The 18,764-nt window shown below is 36.2% G+C and overlaps 2 protein-coding genes across 3 annotated transcripts; both read left to right on the top strand.

Annotated features, from left to right (window-relative positions):
* The first annotated feature begins 2,007 nt into the window (after window positions 1–2,007).
* LOC108670222 lies at window positions 2,008–7,904 on the top strand. 2 transcript variants are annotated; one of them, XM_047879914.1, is made up of 5 exons: window positions 2,008–2,208; window positions 2,451–2,569; window positions 3,362–3,520; window positions 5,831–5,981; window positions 7,639–7,904. In XM_047879914.1, exons 1-5 carry the CDS (start codon window positions 2,112–2,114, stop codon window positions 7,827–7,829), a joined length of 717 nt encoding a protein of 238 aa, XP_047735870.1. In that variant the 5' UTR covers window positions 2,008–2,111; the 3' UTR covers window positions 7,830–7,904. The 2 variants fall into 2 exon arrangements, with proteins under 2 accessions (XP_047735870.1, XP_047735869.1); XM_047879913.1 differs by having other exon boundaries at window positions 7,588–7,904.
* Window positions 7,845–9,511, top strand: LOC125177691 (piggyBac transposable element-derived protein 3-like; the record flags this gene model as incomplete). Its single annotated transcript, XM_047879912.1, has 1 exon — window positions 7,845–9,511. A coding segment is annotated over one exon (1,515 nt), but the record flags the coding sequence as incomplete, so codon positions are not given.
* Between the last annotated feature and the right edge of the window lie 9,253 nt (window positions 9,512–18,764).

Genomic DNA, 18,764 nt, shown 5'->3' with positions numbered 1-18,764 from the left:
GTTTATTCTATCTCTATTAAAACGCTAAAGCTTAAAAAGAGTATCACTACATTATAAACTAAACTTGGACTACTAGCAAGCGATAAACACATGAGGGCCAGCACCTACAGTAGAACTCTTCTAGTTACATATGCAAAAGACAAATTTTAGAAAAGTGTCATAGTTTGCAAATAAGGCGCCACCCCCCAATGGGGTAACTTTGACCACCTAATGGCAGCCGTGACAGGGTGACATTGACCGGCTTGGAAATTAAGTTAAAATTACCATAGGTACCTATATAACATATTTTATGTTTGATACACCTATTAATGTTTTTTTCTTTATGTTTCAGACTCTACAGAGTCTTATAAATGATAATTTTAACTTAATTTCCAAACCAGTCAATGTTACCCCATCATGGCTGCCATTAAGTGGTCACATTTCGCCCATTGGGGGGCAGCTCCCCCCATTTGCAAACTATGACACTTTCCTAAAATTTGTCTTTTGCATATGTAACTAGAAGAGTTCTACTACAATGCACCACAACCTGGAGTTATATGGAGTTATTTTACCAAAAAATAAAATTGATTTTACCACCCGGTCAAAGAAACCCCAAGAGCTGGGGTAACAAAGACCATCACTTTTTTTTAAATTACATCAAGCCTATGAGAGGCAGGAGCCAGCAATTTATGGTAAGTAAAGCTAGAGTATAGACCTGTATTTTGCATGTTTCAATTTAAGTTTAGCTTATCCAGTAAAAAAAATGGCATTTTGAAAAAAAAAGTGGTCAAAGTTATCCCATTTTACGGTATCTCATTCCAGAAAAAAATGAAGGCCACTTCCGCACGACAGAGTAATAAGGGACACCCCTAAAAATGCATTTACAGTAGAGCCTTGGTTAGCAAAGGCTCCAGTTGACAAAAAAAATCAATAAACAATAAAGAATTTTGATTGGATTCACCTTGCTCAGCAAAAAAAATTCACTTGACAGAAAATTAGTGCATCATCGGTCATTACTAAACTGTGCATAGAATGTCATAGATAGAATTGTTCACTGGGCAACATAGAATGGAAAGTAATTAACCTAAAGTATGATTTTTTTCCCAGAAAATATGATGGTTGTCACTAAAATATTACTTTGTTTCAGGTATGTTTTTAAAATTTTTTTTGTTGAAGTGAATTCACTTGACCCAATTAAAATGATGCAAAATTACAAGTCATCCTATAAGCTTACCTACAGAATAAATGCTACACGGCTGCTGATATGAAGCTTGGAGTGGACAAGGTTGTTGTCAATACTCAATGGCATCTCCATGGATACAGTAATATCACATCAATAATACTGTAATGCATGAATAAAGTAATATCATATCAATAAAGGAAAAACAAGTAAAAATTACAGAAAATTTCATTTATTCTACATCTACATCATTTACAAACTAAGAGGAGGACTTCAGAGTTCAGAGTACTGTTAGTAATGGATGAGTACACTGCATGCTTCAAACGTTATAAAATTGAGTTTAATTTCAAGTGACCCTTATTACCCCATTCCCAGGGTTGCTTCAGGAGGCTTTCATTTTGCATCTGGCATCATATGAATAGCATTTGGAATTTTTTCAGAAATGCCATACAATAGCCCTTGCAAATACATTTAAAATGAGCCCAAACTCATTTATGAAATGTTTCATGGCAAGAAGTTATTAAGGAAAAATGCTCAAAACCAGCCCTTATTACCCCCATTTGACAGTACTCTTCCAAAATATAATATATGTAAGTTTTTTTTTTCAAGGATTTTTAGAGCTAGTAAATATATGATTTCTTAGCTTCCTTTATGCTATGTTGACAGAGAAAGTGTTGAAGTTTAGGCCATTATTATTAGTTTTGCAATTTTTCAATTAGTTTTGCTTCTGTAACATTTTTACACCATGACTGAGAACTGTCCCAATTTACCCCACTAGTCCCTTATTACCCCATTTGACAGTATTATCATTCAATTTAGCCATTTCATTTTTTCAATCTTCCACAGGATTTCTCTTTTTGGCTACTCGAATTGCATTAGTTTTTCCTCTTTATTTCTACATTCTTTTCCAAAAACATTTGAATCTGTAGTTAGCAATCTTCAAAACTGGTCAATGGCTTGCAATGCAGAAGAAAATAAAGTGAGCAGCTTTCATAGTGAGCAGAGTTTCTCTGAGGTGTCTGCTGGAGCTTGCGGAGTCAAGTTGGAAGGTATATATGCCATTTACTCTGTTGATTCTATCTCATATATTACGTGTTATTTTTAGTATGATGAATTCCAATATGTATATGGTTTTTTAATTTTTTATTTTTTTACAATAACTGACTTTTCAGGTGTTTGATATTGATGTATATAATTTGTAGAAGTGGAATGTTTTCAGATTCAGATCAACTCTATGCTATGATATGATATTGTGTGAGCAAAGCTTCATATAAATGCTTCTATTATTCAGCTGTTGAAGCAATGGATCCAAATCTAGATGCCAAAACATCTGCCAGCAGCAGCAAGAGGGGGCCTGAGGAAGGGATGGAAGTTGTATATGTAAAAGAAGATCCAAATACATATGATAAGGTATATATATGCATGAGAGTTTACCACATAAAATTGTTGTCATTTATTCATTTCACTTTGATCTTTGTAATTCCCACATCAAGTATCAGAGAGTAAAATCTGACTGTTTATAATCATGATAAAGTTGCTGGCTTTTCACATTTATTGCTTGATCAATAATGATGGCACTCAACAATAAACCATACATGTAATGTTTTTATTGTTTCATTCCATCTGATTAATGGAATGTGATGGCAACCCTGATTTGAATGTATTCATTTTTACTTACATATATAGTTTATCATTTTGGTATAGATATATTTGCAGTAAAATGTCCCACCATTCCCTTATTTGTATTTGAGGCTAGGTTAACATACCACTACCAATAACCAATGACCCATATTACCAGCCATAACAACTCTATCATGCTTGAATATTTTAAAATAACCTTTACAAAAATATACTACAAACAACCTACACAAAATATATTTTAAGCAATTTTCCTTCAATGATGATGGACTGATGGTACATTTTATTGAAGTTTGATAGTTTCTATTTATAATTGCTAGTTATTTTTGCATAACATTAAGTATTTTTTTAATATAATGGTATAATAATGTGTGATAGATTTGTCAATTTGCATTTGCATCTTCAGTACATTTTTTTACAATATTTTAAACTATTCATAAGTCAATGCATGATTGAATTAGTTAATTTGTATTGTATAATAGTCATAGAATTTGAATTTCTCAGTTCTGTTTCTGCCCAACAAAAGAAAACCTAAGAACCTGTTAACAACAACTTTTGTGGCAGGATTGTTCACCTGAGCTCCTCAGCCCTGGTGATGTTGGCAAGCAAACTTCACCTTTCCCATCCTGCTTACTAGAAAAGTTGGAAGCCAAAATTGACATTGAAGATGATTATGAGGATGGTCATGGCACCACCCTCCACTGTGATACTACTGAAGAGAAGGTGCATAATTTTTAATAATTTTAGATTTAATTACTTCTTATGGTGCATATGTTTTAGATTTAATTAGTTCTTATTTACAATTTGGCAGTGTGGTTCAGCCCAAAATGACAATTAATACTTAAATTGCCATTGTTCCCAAATGGAGATCATGAACTTCAACCCACTAGTAGCTTTTTCCATAGTTCTTTTTAACTTTTTTGTATTTTATTTAAAACCTAGGCTAATAAGATCCCCCAACACCACCCTCAATATGTTTGGAAACCTGTGCACATGATAAAACAAATTCTGCAAACAAGTTGTCACAAACAAATGCATCTTTGCCCCTAAATGCACCATGTGTCATAAATTATACAAACCAAAAAGGTAATCAGGCTACTTGCCTGTAGCACTCATTGTATCAAGTACAATAACCTTATGATAAGTTGAGGCATGGTAAACATAAATGCCCATGAGAGACAAGACAAGGGGTTTGTGAAAGCTTCCGTAAGCCCCATATTTCCCAGTCCATTTTGGTTGTGGTGTTTCCTTTGGAGGTAAAAAAATGTAACCTTAATTTTAACCCCTTTTTTTGAGTAAGTTACCATATATTGTAACTAAAATGGAGGTCAAAAAGTGCCCTCCCACATCTCCCCGCAATGAGTTTGGTAGCCTGCCAATCTGTTCCAGCCAATTACAGATCTTGCAGAAGTTGTGTCATGTATGACATTGCCCTCTGCCACGCTGCTGCATTAGTGTGAGCTAATTTGAAAATTAGTCACCATCAAGATATGACCTAATGTGCAGTTTGTGCTCCTCCAGCCTTCACTCATCTAGTGATATCTCATGCTAAGTACTGTAATGTTGGTAAGTTCATAATAGGCAGTTGTATCATAGTTGAAAACTTGCTAAATCAATGTGATATAATGTCATTTGCTTGAAATGAAGGCAAGTTGCTGAAATTAGACCGTAATAAACAGTGGGTGGGGTAAAAAGAACAGTCCTCCAACATTTTGTAGAAATGTTGTAGTAGCTAAAATAATCAAAATATTGCAAAATTAAAAATAGTGGCGTAAAGTTCAACATTTTTAATATCTAAGCAGCATACAGCAAGTTGAGAAATCATCCATTTATTACTGCTAAAAAATCCCTGAAAAAAAGTGTGAAAAGTGAGATTTTGGAAAAGTACCTCTGCTAAGGTCTGTAGCAGAAAAAATATTTATCATTTCGAAAAATCTTACTTACATAAAAGTTGCACACTGGTGTTGGCTTAAAAGCATGATTGACAGAATTTGCATATCTCATTCTAAGAAAAAATGGCGGCCATTTCTGCAAAACAGGGTAATAAGGGACACCCCTCCCCCCCCCCAGGATAATAAGGGACACCCCTAAAACTGCATTTACAGTAGAGCCTTGGTTAGCAAAGGCTCCAGTTAATGAAAAAATCAATTAACAACAAAGAAATTTGATTACATTTACCTTGCTCAGTGAAAAAAATGTCACTTGACAAAAAATTACTGCATCAGTCATCACAAAATTGTGCGTAGAATGTCATAGATAGAATTGAGCACTGGGCAACAAAGAATGAAAAATAATAACCTAAACTATGATTTATTTCTCCAAAAAATATGATGGTTGTCACTAAATTATTCCTTCCTGTTTCAGGTATGTTTTTTACAATCTTTTTTGTTATAGTAAATTCACTCGACTTGATTCAAATTGTGCGAAATTACAAGCCATCCTGTAAGCTTACAGATACAGAAGAAATGCTACATGGCTGCTGATATGAAGCTTGCAGTGGACAAGGTCATTGTCAATGCTCAATGGCATGTCTATGGATACGGTAATATCACATTGATAATAGGGTAATTAATGAAAATGGTAATATCATAGCAATAAAGGAAAAACAAGTAAAAATCACAGAAAATGTCATTTATTCTACACTAACATAATCTACAATGAAAGAGGAGGACTTCAGAGCACTGTTAGTAATACATGAGTACACTCTGCATGCTTCAAACATTTTAAAATTTAGTTTTATCACAAGTGTCCCTAATTACCCCATTTCCAGATTAATTCAGGAGCCTTCTATATTGCATCTAGCACCTTACAAATAGCATTTGGAATTTTTTTGAGAAGCCATATGATAGCCCTCGCAGACCTTTAAAATGAGCCCAAACTCGTTTATGAAATGTTTCATGGTAAGTTATTAACAAAAAATGCTCAAACTGTCCCTTTGTACCCCGTTTGACGGTATATCCTGGAAATTTTATACTTCATCTGTTAAGAGTCTATCAAAGTCAAAATATTTGGTAATAATTATTATTTAACCAGGTGATGCTGAATGATTATTCTGAGAAGAAATTCATGGACACTCTCTTTTTTGATGGAAGTGAGGTTGATGAAACTACCAGTGATGATGACCTCAATGACCCAGTAGCTGTGTATGTCAGTGATATGGATTCTCTTGGATCAGATTGCGGAGGTGAGAAATTTATTTTTTAGCATTCAGAGAAATACCAAAAATTGCGGTGAGCCTTCAAGCATAACTTCGCTTAAGCCCTTTTCACACAGTGTGGCAATGTGTCAGAAAAAACTCAATGGTATTTACCACGTAATCATTCACATAAGGTGGTTGCCACATTCAATATGAAATTTATGTCCAACAAGTACAGGATTTTCCATCATCCACTTGATGTGTCTAATAAATTAGCAATTGATAATGTAAAAGCCTGTTGCGTGCTGCACAATTTTGCTCGAACAAGAGACGAACACAGAGTTCATGACGATAATAATGGAGATGAATTACAAACTGTTGCAAATATTGGTCACCAACAAGGAGGAAGAGGAGCAAACCACATCAGAGATATGTTTGCAGATTATTTTGCAAGCAACAGTGGTTCAGTGTCATGGCAAAAAGAGTAAATATGATCTGCAAATATTTCTACTCACCTATGTTATTTTTTGATCCATCATCTTTGAATTCTGCATAATTTTCCATCAGCTCTTTGCATATGGTCTTCCATGCATTGACTTTTTTAATCCTATCTTTGTAGTTGCTGCAGGCATATCCCATATATACTGCAGGGTGCTTTTCTACAGCTATTATAAGCTTTTCATTGTCACCTGCATACATCATTGAACATGGAAAGATATGTAGTTCCCAATAAAATTATGTTTCAATTATTCTCAAACTTGTCATTACAAAATTCATTCATTACTCATTACATTCAGTAGCTAGAAGAAATGGGTGTAATTATCCTTACCTCTTCTAGTAGCTTGAGCTGCGAACACCCTCGCCAACCTACTGTCTGTACCACACTAGGATGTGGTGTACCACACTAGGATGTGGTGTACCACACTAGGATGTGGTGTACCACACTAGGATGTGGTGTACCATACTAGGATGTGATGTACCACAATAGGATGTGCTGTACCACACTAGGATGTAATGTACCACACAAGGATGTGGTGTACCAAACTAGGATGTGGCGTAAAAAACGCATAGTGTGAAACAGGGTTGGCATTGATAAAATCAAAATGATTAAATCGTGTGATTAAATAATTTGATTTTTTTATAAAAAAAATCATTATTTTTTTATTTTTTTTTATTATTTTTTATACATTTAAATATATTTAGTGGCAGTCTTTAATTTATTTTGAGGTATTGTTATTCATGGTTTAGTATAAATGTACTACCGGTATTACAAATTGGAATATAAACTTGTTGCCTTTAATAGATGTCATAATCTGGTAAGTTTTACTATATTCATGAGCAGTTATTCTCCGTTATAGGTCTAGAAAGATATTTATTCCTAAATTGTGCTGAAAATATGTGTTTTATATGTAACTAATAGACAGTTTTTAAGTGGTCATCCCTGTTAACGTCAGGAAATGAGAACTCCAGTTACCGTCAGGTGATCACGATTTTCTGTTCAATGTAGCTCATTCTATATAGCAAAATGGGTTTTTATGTCAATATAGTAATGCAATCAATATATACACAAACTCTTTGGCAAATGGGATAATATGAGGCTTATGTGCGTTATTTATTATGAACATAAATTAGCATAGTTTTCTTACTATTACAGATATGGGACTAACTGATGAACAAATCGCACATTTGGTAAACTTGCCTTCAGATTATAGCGACCCTAGTGACGAAGGAACAGACGAAGAGAAAACAACTTCTAAGCATGCTTCTGATGGCACCCTTCCACTTGATCCTCTTGATAAAGCGCAACAAATTACAGAAATTATGAGCTCTATCAGCACATCAGTTGAAAAAGAAAGCAGCTGTGTCACCATAATTATTGGCAATGAAACCCAATAAGTGATTGATTCAAATACGACTGAACACCCACGAGAAGCACAAGACGAGGTAAATCCAACTGCGACAGAAAAGAGACAATGGAGATCGAGAGATGAGCCTGACAATGATGTTCAGTTCAGAGGACAGCAGAGCTTCAACTTTGTTCCTAAGACTACAGTAGAGAGTTTTTGCCAATATTTCGATGACGAACTGTTGGAAAAAATAAGATATCAATCCATTCTATACAGCACTCAGAAAGGAAAATCTGTGAACATCACCAAAGAAGAACTGCTTACTTTTTTTGGAATCACAATAATAATGAGTTACAACAAACTTCCTTCTCTCCACCATTATTGGACAAACAGTGATGACATCGGAGTGAATGCTATCAAACAAGCAATGTCCAGAGACAGGTTTGAATGCATTTTATCTAATCTCCATTTGAATGATAACAGTCAGATGAACTCTCACAAAAAAGACAAACTTTTCAAAGTTAGACCTTTAGTTGATCATCTTAACAATAAATTCATTTTGCGAAATCACAAAGAACACCTCGCTATAGATGAATCAATGATCCGCTTCAAAGGACGATCATCACCGAAACAATACAACCTGATGAAGCCTATAAAAAGGGGCTATAAAATCTGGTGCCTGGCTGATGTGTATGGTTACATCTACAAATTTGACATCTACACTGGGAAGAATGAAGGAATGTCAGCTGCTAAGAAAGAATTTGGTCTGGGTGGATCAGTTGTAAAGGATCTCTCATCTCATCTCGAAGGTAAAAAGCACAAAATTTTTTCTGATAATTATTTTGCTTCTATTCCTCTAATGGAATACTTAAAAAGCAAGGAAATTTGTGCATGTGCAACTATTCGCTCTTCCAGGAAAGACTTTCCTTCACTGAAGGCAGACAAGGAATTGAAAAGAGGTGACTATGATTACAAAGCAAATGCAGGTGTAACTGTCTACAAATGGCATGATTCAAAACCTGTTTACCTGATATCAAACTACCACAGAAGTGCTTCATCAACTGTAAAACGCAAGAATAAGGATGGAAGCCATGTAGTACTCTCATGTCCAACTGCAGTACGTGATTATAACTCGTATATGATAGGAGTGGACAAACACGACATGCTTCGCCAGCTGTATGGACTAAACAGAAAGGCTAAAAAATGGTGGCATCTAATTTTTTTTGGGCTGTTTGACATGGCAATTGTAAATTCATTCATTGTCTTTCAAGAAACAACCAGACCTGAGATGAACTTTTTCAATTACAGAAGATCACTAGCACAAGGCTTGTTGACTATCGGAAAGTGTGAACGTGCAGACAAAAGAGTCAAGAGAAGGAAGTTCAACTACTCAGTGCCATCTTCAGTGAGACTTTCTAACACTGGCGTGCACTGGCCTGTGTTCGGCCACCCCAAAGGACGCTGCGAAGTTTGTGCTTCGGAAGGAATTCAGTCACGTCCAACATCGCAGTGTTCACAATGTAAAATCAATCTCTGCTGCAATACGTCCAAAAATTGTTTTATGCGTTATCATCAATAATGGCAAAATCTCTGTGCAAAGTACATATAACAAAAAACCTGCTAGTTTTATCTCATTTATTAGTCTTTTATTGATAAAATTCAAGCTTGCTATACAAATATACCGTATAAAGAAACTCATATGTTAAGGAAATGTTTTTTACAATAAATGAGTTCAGCTATTTTGAAAACATTTTTATGCAGTATAATATTTTTGTTTCAATTTTCAATTGGGAATTGGTAATAACATTATTTTTTTCATTTCTATAGATCAGAAAGGGTACTTTTCAAAAGATAGCAGTAAATGTATGAAATATATGCATGGGATGGACAAGACTATTTTTACCCATTCTGATTACAGTCATAGACGTCTCTTGGTAACCCTAGTTGCCAGCCCCCATTGGGGGGTCCCTTGAAGCTTTGAGTATATTTTAAAGTTTAGAGGATCAGCACTACACCTTACAAGTAATACCACAAAATATAATGAAAAAATTACTATTATAAATGTAGCTTGGTGTCAAAGGGTTAATGTGTATTAGGTTCCAATTAATTGTATGTTTTTGGTACAGAGGCATCAAGTGTTGCAAAACAGTGTACATAGCTAGCAGCTTCTTTTAGATGTCCCCAAAGAAAGAAATTGTAAATGCTCAAATCAGGTTACCTTGCAAGTTGCAGGCTACTGTAAATCACCCCTCAGGGACACCAGACATCCGGGAACATGCGTTTGAAAACATTGAGTGACATTCAGGCTGTGTGAGCTGTAGCCCCATCCTTCTGGAACCACACGTCTCCCAATGCTTCATTTTCAACAATGTTTTCCATCCTGGGCTGCAAGAAATTTTGCAACATTGCAGCATAGCGTACGGAATTCACTGTCACGGTTACTCCCTCCTCCGAGAACGACTCCAACAGTGTGTTGCAGCTAACGGCCACCATCTTCCAGATATTGTTTTCAAAACATAAGTAATCTAATGGTATGTTATGTTAACCTCGAGGAAAATAAACTTTCTTCTTTATCTACCTCCATTACTCTTTTATTTTGCCTCAAAACTGCTTAATCGGTTCTGCCCCACCCTTTATATTGAGAGGTTGAGATTGGATTGACCTTTTAGGCAATAAGAAAGATTTTTCACCCTAATATGAATATTCTAATTAAAATATTTAATTTTAATTTTTAAATATGTCAATGTAAATATGTCACTAGAAACTAAATATGTCACTAGAAACAAGACAATTACAATTTTAAAACTATATATATAAAATAATTAAATGCAGTGAATGGAAATAAAATGTTTGAATTGTGCATTTGCATATTTCAAACAGTGTTAGCTTTTCTCATAACATTAGTCTCATTTCAAGTCGTTTGAGGTTTGCTTGGTTATCGTTCAGTGTATTTTTAGTATTGGTTTATTGGTCTGAATCAAATGGGAACAGTGCAGTCAGTCACTCAGTCACTACTAGTTGGTGTGTTTAGAGGGTAGAGTCTGGTAGATTTATAGGATATAAAACTAGTAGATGTATTGATAGTGTTGTGCACCGTGCTATCAGCTACCCATCTGTTACTGTTATGTCACTCTTCAATGTTTAGAAGATCCGCATTCCTGAAGTGTTTTTGTATATTGAAGCCAGTTTAATGGTCAATATTTAGCTCGTTGCCTTGCTCCATACATACTTTACTAAGCTAATAAATAGACTTATCAAGAGTATCACTACCTTGGCCATTATTGAAGGCAATAAGTGCCCTTTTTAGCCATCCATTTTGATCCATGTACTGTTATTGTTAGTAGGCTAATTGCAACATAAAAAATAATATTTCAAAATAACAAAGAAGCTGAAAAAATAAAAAAAGGAAATAAATCGAAAAAATAATGAAAAAAATATTGATTTTTTATTTAAAAAAAATCACCCTCCCTGGTGTGAAAGATTACATAGAATACCATTTCAAGCGAAATTGTTGTGGCATATCTACCGCAGCAGTTTTAGCAGTACACACGCGTCCGTCAGGCATCAAATTCTACGCTGCATTAAAATTTTGTGTGTAAATGGCAGTGTATATTTTGTATGTCCACTGAGATTCACCAGTAAATGCCATTGCATTTTTTTAAATATGCGGTACTTGCCACTCTGTGTGAAAGGGGCCTATGTTACTTATTATACAATCCTTGTTGAACTGTTTGACATATAGAAGTTATTAATTTTTTTTGCTAATTTATAGTGACAGTAATATAGCATATTTATGTATTTGTGTACTAATATGTAGTAAAATTGCTCCTGATTGAAATACTCGTTTTACAAATATATGATGAGTTTTCACTTACAGTTCTATTGTATTTCAGATGAAGATGTCTCTGTTGACTCACATTCTGCAATCGCAATTGTAGAGGACAGCAGCGCATCTGAGATACCTAGTAACTCCACAGTAACTGTGGAAGCAAACAACAGAAGTGAAAAAACTAAAGGTCAAAAAAAGAAGATCCAGAGGCAAGTCATTTGGAAGACAAAGAATTTGATAGTACCAGAGCCCCTGAAAATGTTTCATGGTCAGGCTGAAACTCCAACAGAGGTGCAAAGCCTTCAAACCCCCTTTTCATTTTTCTCAACATTTTTCCCACCATCATTGTTTGAGTATATCGCAGAACAAAGCATCCAATACAGTGTTGAAAAAGACCCTGATAACGTGGTTGATGTGCGCTCAGATGACGTGCGGAAGTACATTGGAGTTGTACTTACAATGGGCCATGTTGGCATGCCAAGAATTAAAGATTACTGGTCAAAGCAGTACGGCAATCAGAAGATCATGAACACTATGACAAGGAAGACTTTTGAAAATCTCGGAGCAATTCTTCACTTTGCCCCAAATGATGTGTTCATACCAGCTGGTCAAGTTGGTCATGACAGACTTCACAAGATCCGTCCTATTATGAACGAACTACAAAAGAACTTTCAATCAGTTCCATTGGAAGAATGCCTTTCAATTTATGAACAAACGTGTCCCACCAAGAATAACAGCTCCCTGAAACAACATATGCCTACAAAACGACATGAGTGGGGCTACAAGTTCTTCATTTTGAGTGGAGTTTCCGGGTTTGTTTATGATTTTGAAATCTACACAGACCAAGAAAATGACCCTAAACTCAGAAGAAGCAATAAATTTGATATTGGGGCTGCAGCTAACGCAGTTGTGCGTCTTAGTCAAATTATTCCACAAAATTGCAATCACAAATTATACTTAGAGAATTCCAACACTTCCCTGGACCTTGTTGTGCATCTTGCAAAAAGGGGTATTTATTCTCTTGGCACTATTCGCAGAAATCTTGTTCCTCAAAGTGGAATGCCAACAGAAACTGAAATGAAGGCACTTGGGCGCGGAGCTTCAGTGGAACTGGTTGCCAATATTGATGGGATTGACGTATCGTTGGTATTTTGGCAAGACAAGAAGACCATCACTTTGATGTCTACTCTGACTAGAAAGCTGCCCACCTCTACTGTACAAAGGTTTGATCAAGCTGCACGAAAAAATATTGCAGTAAAATGTCCCAATCTAGTGAAAGAATGTAACAAACATAAGATCGGTGTAGACAAGTTAGACAGTCTACTGGGCCGGTCGCACTGTAAAATACGATCGCAAAAGTGGTACTTCCGTGTATTTTACCATCTTCTGGAAATCACCATTAACAACTCCTGGTTGATGTTCAGGAGAGTGCATGATTCCAAAATGAAAGTAAAAGACTTCCGAGCTGCTGTTGCAGAAACATTATGCACTTTGGAATTGCACAACTTACTTAAAAGAGGACGTCCCTTATCGTCTGATGTAGAAAAACAATTGATTGTGAAGAAAAGGCGTGGTAATGTAGCCCATCTGCCCCCTATAGAAGTCAGACTGGATGGTGTGGCACACTGGCCCAAGCATACTGATGACCGACAAAGATGCAAAATGCCAGGTTGTCATTCACTATCTTATGTCATGTGCCAAAAGTGCGGTGTTGCCCTTTGCTTTAAAAAAATAGTGAATGTTTCACCAACTTCCATATTAACTAATATGGACCACAAATGCGCCTTGTATCAATTTGATACAACCACCATCATTTAAAAACATTTCATTCATAATAAAAAGGAAAAATTTAAAATAGATGCAATTTATGTTTATATTTACTGATTTCAATATAGAATCACTTTTGAAATATTTTTTTTATCCTCTACATTGAATGCGTGCATTTAAGGGTTAATGATAACCCTTAATGACTGGTGGATTTCATGAGATCAAAATGATATCTTATGGTGATCTCCTGAATTGTTTTCTAGCCTTGAAATCCACTGTCCAAGTGTTGAGAATCACCTGCAACCGTCGCCGAGTTTAATGTGCTTTGGTTATCAAGTTCTGCTGCTCTTTGTTGTGGTCTTTAGTCCTGGTGCATTGCCAGTCTTGTAGAGGTGATCTCAACTGCATACTTGTAGACCGTTTCCTCACCATTGCTTGTGAGTTGGAGCTTCACCAGGGACACTGGAGACCTTATTGAAGACCTTGTTAACCTCCAGTCTGAACGGGGAGCTGTGCCAAGATAGATTGAGAAGCAGAAGCTGTTTTGTGAGCGTTATTTATTATCAAGTCATATTTTCACTGTTCGCTATACTACGTTTTACTGATCACCAAGGTATTTCTTAGTTTTAGGGTTCTTGCAACTCCTTTATTATGTGTTATCCCTTTTCATTCCCGTGTATGCATCACCCATTAACCTAACAACCCCTCATCATCAGGTATACCACTCAACTATAAAATAATGTGTGCCAACTTTTTTAGAGTTCATCTGGTTGATTGTTCTCACATTGATTTTTCCAGCTGTCAAGTGGTTTAAGCCAGTTTTCTGAGTTATAGAAGCCGATACTATACCATACTGGGCCTTGGGAGCTAGAAGGTTAGGAGTGCCCCTAACAGTGTTGTTATGTACAGTCATGTGCCAGGCAGTATCCAAATATGGCAAGATGATGAGGTGATTATTCATGTTCACAATATCTCGAGGAGTTCTTCTAAGTTTAAGAATAAAGGCTAAAACTAAAAAAGTTGCATATGTTTATCTAGGATTTCTATTCAGTAAAATGTTTTATGCAACTTTTTTAGTTTTAGCGATTATTCATGTATTGCACATGCTACCTTGAATGCTCAAAGTTTGAAAATTGTTGTACTGACTATGCCTTAACCTATGCATGCTAACTTGAAGAAAATTTTCATAGTTTTATTGTGGATTTATTTCTATTGAATTTAATATCATTGAAACCTCATGTGATTGAAATAGAAAAAAATGCATCATTCTTGGCCTAAATCTTCTTGAAATATCATGCATATTTCACAATTTCTCTAATATTTCATTATATTTTAGTTACTGGGTAATTAATGTGCAATTAATTGCGACCAATAATCTTAAAATTAGGTTGAGGGATCCCTATACTCACTGGGAAAGCTTTTTCTTTTACTTCATTGTGGCATGGATAAATGAGGCACAAAAAATTTGTTTTATGATTTATTTTCCTAATTCTTTTATTATTTTTAGTGCACAACTGTCTGCTGTTCACAGAAGTCTGCTGGAAATCTGGGTCAATACATAAAAAACAAGCAGGGGGTTTAAGCTGTTTTCCTCGAGCGTCAGACGATGGGTTTGTTTAGCCTTGCCTTGAATATACCAAGGCAAGACCACACTCCTAGGTCATGGCGTCGCAAGTTATATGCAACTTCTTGTCTACTGCCTGGACCTGTTTGCTACTAACGCCTGGTTATCTTACAAACGTGATTGCAGGACTCTAGGGGAAACCAAGTATCTGTCTGCCTCTGAAAGACTTCAGGATTGAGGTGTTCTACGCTCTATGCCTTAGAAGCCTCACTCCTGGTGTACATTGCCAAGACCCAACGCATCCTACTCTTCCAAAGCCTGTTCGAGGACATCGTAGCCTAGTTCCTAACAGATGAGACAGATTTGACAGCAACCTGGAGCACTTTCCTCGTTTCGTCAGACATGCATGCACTGCAAACGACAAGGATATATCATCAGATTTAACTTTGTGTGTGAAGTGTGCAAAGTGCATCTATGTCTAAATGCAGAGAGGAACAGTTTTGTGACTATCATAGGATAAGTCAACTAGGTGACTAGGTAGGTGGCAACTTCGCCTTTCAGTCTAAGGGTTAAGCAATGAATACCCGCGCTAAATATGAATAAGCCTCATATTTGTTTTTTTAAATCTTTTTCCTTGTTTGTCCTATTACTCAAACATAAAAGAGGAGTCAAGTTCTAATTTCCCTTCTCAATAAAAAACGTAAAATTTCTAAACTACCAGTATCTTTTTTTCCTTATGCCAGCAAGGTCACAGATATTTTTCAGAACTAGCTTTAAGAATTGAAATTTTGGCGCATTTCAATGTTCAAAGAAAGCTCATCCTAGAATAAGTTTTAAACAAACTCACGGATTCTGCTACCATGTGGGTTGAAGTAAATACATGATCTCAAATTTATAACCATATACTAACTTGTCCAGCAGGTCGTCCAAGTTTCCTGTTGGATTTAAGGAGAATGTAATTTAGAACCTTCCTTCATAATATGATATTAAAATGCTGGAAGGAAATCTTTTCCAAAACCTAATCCTAGTATATAGTTGGATAGAAAACAGTTAAAAATAAGATTTTGAAATAATCAGGTGATTAGTTTACAGATTAATTGTATAAATCTTATATCCTCATGTGTAATGCAACTTGAGGTAAATTGATCTGTTTGTTATCGATTGTAAATTTGATTCCCTATCTTTTAGAGGAATAGGATCGGGAACAGTTAATGTATTTATTTAGTAAGGGTTAAGTGATCAGTATCTGAATCGGGCCATTACACTACTGTTGTAATCGTTTTTTTTCTTGCAAATTGATTTAACTTCGACTTTTTCAGTGCGTCGGCGGGAAGTCATCTTCATCTCGTGGACCTCGAAGAGACACTGGCCGCGGCCGTTGCCAACTTCCAGAATCATCATCTGAATATAAGGACCCCTGCAGTTCTGAACAATCTCTTCTGGAACATATTCAGACAGAACACTCACCACGAAAATCATTCCAATGCAAAGATTGTAAAAGTGTTTTTCTTTCGAAAGGAAAGCTTAGATATCATGTTCTCTCAAAGCATTCATTTGAACAACCTCTTCGTTGTGGACAGTGTGACTATACTAGCTTTATCGAACACAATTTAATGAATCATATTGATTTTAAGCATGCGTCGAAGAAATCTCCTTTCAAGTGCACCAAGTGCAGGTCGTTTTACTCCAGTGAATATAGTCTAAAGTCACATTTTCTTCGAATGCACCCCGAAAAGAAACTTTTCCAATGCCCAGAATGTACGTATTCTACTGCTACAAAAATGGGAATGAGGAAGCACGTGACTTCAAAACATTCTTTTAGTTGTTCGTATTGTGACTGTGAATATAAGTGTAAAGAAAACCTCGATCGGCATATACGTAAAGTGCATGTGTTTAATGAACCCATCAGCTGTCCTGAGTGTGACTATACAAGCTTCAATAAACGTGACATGTCTCTGCATATACGTAAAGTGCATGTGTTAAAGGAATCCATCAGATGTCCTGAGTGTGACTATACATGCATAGATAGACGTGACATGTCTCGGCATATCAGTGATAACCATATATTAAAGTTACCCATCCGCTGTAAAGTATGCAAGTATTCCTGTCACAATGAGCGCGTCCTGGATCTGCATATGCAAATGAATCATTCCGCAAGTGAAGCATCAAAGTTATCCATCCGCTGTAAAGAATGCAAGTATACCTGCCACAATAAGGACGTCCTAGATATGCATATTCAAATGAATCATCCTGCGAGTGAAGCATCTCATTCTGCAAGTGAAGTATCAAAGTTACCCATCAGCTGTAAAGAATGCAAGTATTCCGTATTCCTGCCACAATAAGGACGTGCTAGATATGCGTATTCAAATGAATCATTCTGCAACTACCGCGCTTCCATCCGCCAGGGAATAATATGCTAATGTTCTTAAACTAAACATAGGTACTTTAGCCTAGCATTGAAAATGTTTTTTGTTCTGTAATTGATATAATTTTCAGTAAGAATAGATAATATGAACACATTTACTCACTCTTTATTTCCAAATATTTTTCAATCCTGTTTATTCGACTGGCGGAAATGAATGAAAGCTTTTGAACTGCAACGAAAATGCAAAAATCAGCCATAGACCGTGGTGGTCAGAGCAATCCTATCCTATAATATGATGTATTAAGGGATTTAACTCTTCTCCCCGAACAAAATGAATGGAATTTGGATGCTATGGACTGCATAGACGAGCTGAGTGATGAATTTCAGAACGATAAACCTGTAGTTTTGAAACTTCCGGTTGATGTCCAACCAGATTCGTCTTGAGCTACACGGACGAAGGTGCGCATTTCAGTCCCGCAGTGTACAGTAAAGACGGTGGATTGACAGGTTTCAGAATTTCAGTTCATGAACTGCACGTCGGTCATGAACTACAACATCTACGGTCTACATCTACAACATTATACAACTATTTCAAGTCCTTTATTTCTGATGAGTTTCTAGAACTCGTCGTTTGAAACTATCAAATCTCTATTCTGTGCAGAAAATTTTGAATAAACCTTCAAGACTTACAAAAAATGAACTCGAACAGTGCAGTGGATTGAATAGGTTATGTTTTTTTCTATAATGAAATTATCTCACGCACGAATGCACTGGTGCCGTAAACTTCCTGACTTACATAGTTGTGGCCCCAGCGGAGATGAGCATATAACCATATATATAATATATATTATAAAATGTTCAAAGTAACAGCAATGATTGAACATCTTCGCCACGAGTTCAAGAAAGTTACAATGCAGCAAAAACTTTGCATTGCTGAACAACTTGTTCCCTGCAAAGGAGGCAGTCACCTGAAGCGATGCATAGTTTGCATACCGTACCATGTAAGCCACAGAGTGAGGGATACGAGATATATGTTCTCGCTGACTCAATATGAATGAATCATTACTTCATACCAAACCCTGGAAAGCTTGAACCTTCGGACGCCCCAAATGTTCCTGACCTTAAATCAAGTGGCAACATTGTTCTTTCCTTTGTCAGGTGATTGATTTGAATCACATTTGTATCTCGACTGCCGGTTCACCATCCGCTCATGGATCATCTCGCCAGCAGTGTTATTTGGTCTTGTAGAGAACTCTAAAAAAAACTGCGTTGTAACACATCCATGCGACAACATTTCTTCTCGCTTCGAGTCACCGACATTTGGAACAGCCTCCCTGATAGCATCGTTGACGCTCCGAGTATGAACGCCTTCAAGAACAGACTAGACGAAGCTATGCAGGAGCATATGTTCAGTCTTAAAATGCCTAGCAAATTACGGACCAGGCAATAAGTCCAGCAG

Source organism: Hyalella azteca, unplaced genomic scaffold (assembly GCF_000764305.2).
Source record: "Hyalella azteca isolate HAZT.00-mixed unplaced genomic scaffold, Hazt_2.0.2 contig4183, whole genome shotgun sequence".
Lineage (NCBI taxonomy): Eukaryota > Metazoa > Arthropoda > Malacostraca > Amphipoda > Hyalellidae > Hyalella > Hyalella azteca.
Note: the sequence above shows the minus strand (reverse complement) of the source record. Positions and strands in the feature narration are given on the sequence as shown.

Bases quoted from the DNA above. Each gene is read 5' to 3' on its own strand.
- LOC108670222 (XM_047879913.1), top strand. From the start codon at position 2,112: ATGGCTTGCAATGCAGAAGAAAATAAAGTGAGCAGCTTTCATAGTGAG. The intron at 3,521-5,830 runs GTGCATAATTTT...TTATTTAACCAG, and splicing joins GTGATACTACTGAAGAGAAG to GTGATGCTGAATGATTATTC. The intron at 5,982-7,587 runs GTGAGAAATTTA...TTACTATTACAG, and splicing joins TCTTGGATCAGATTGCGGAG to ATATGGGACTAACTGATGAA.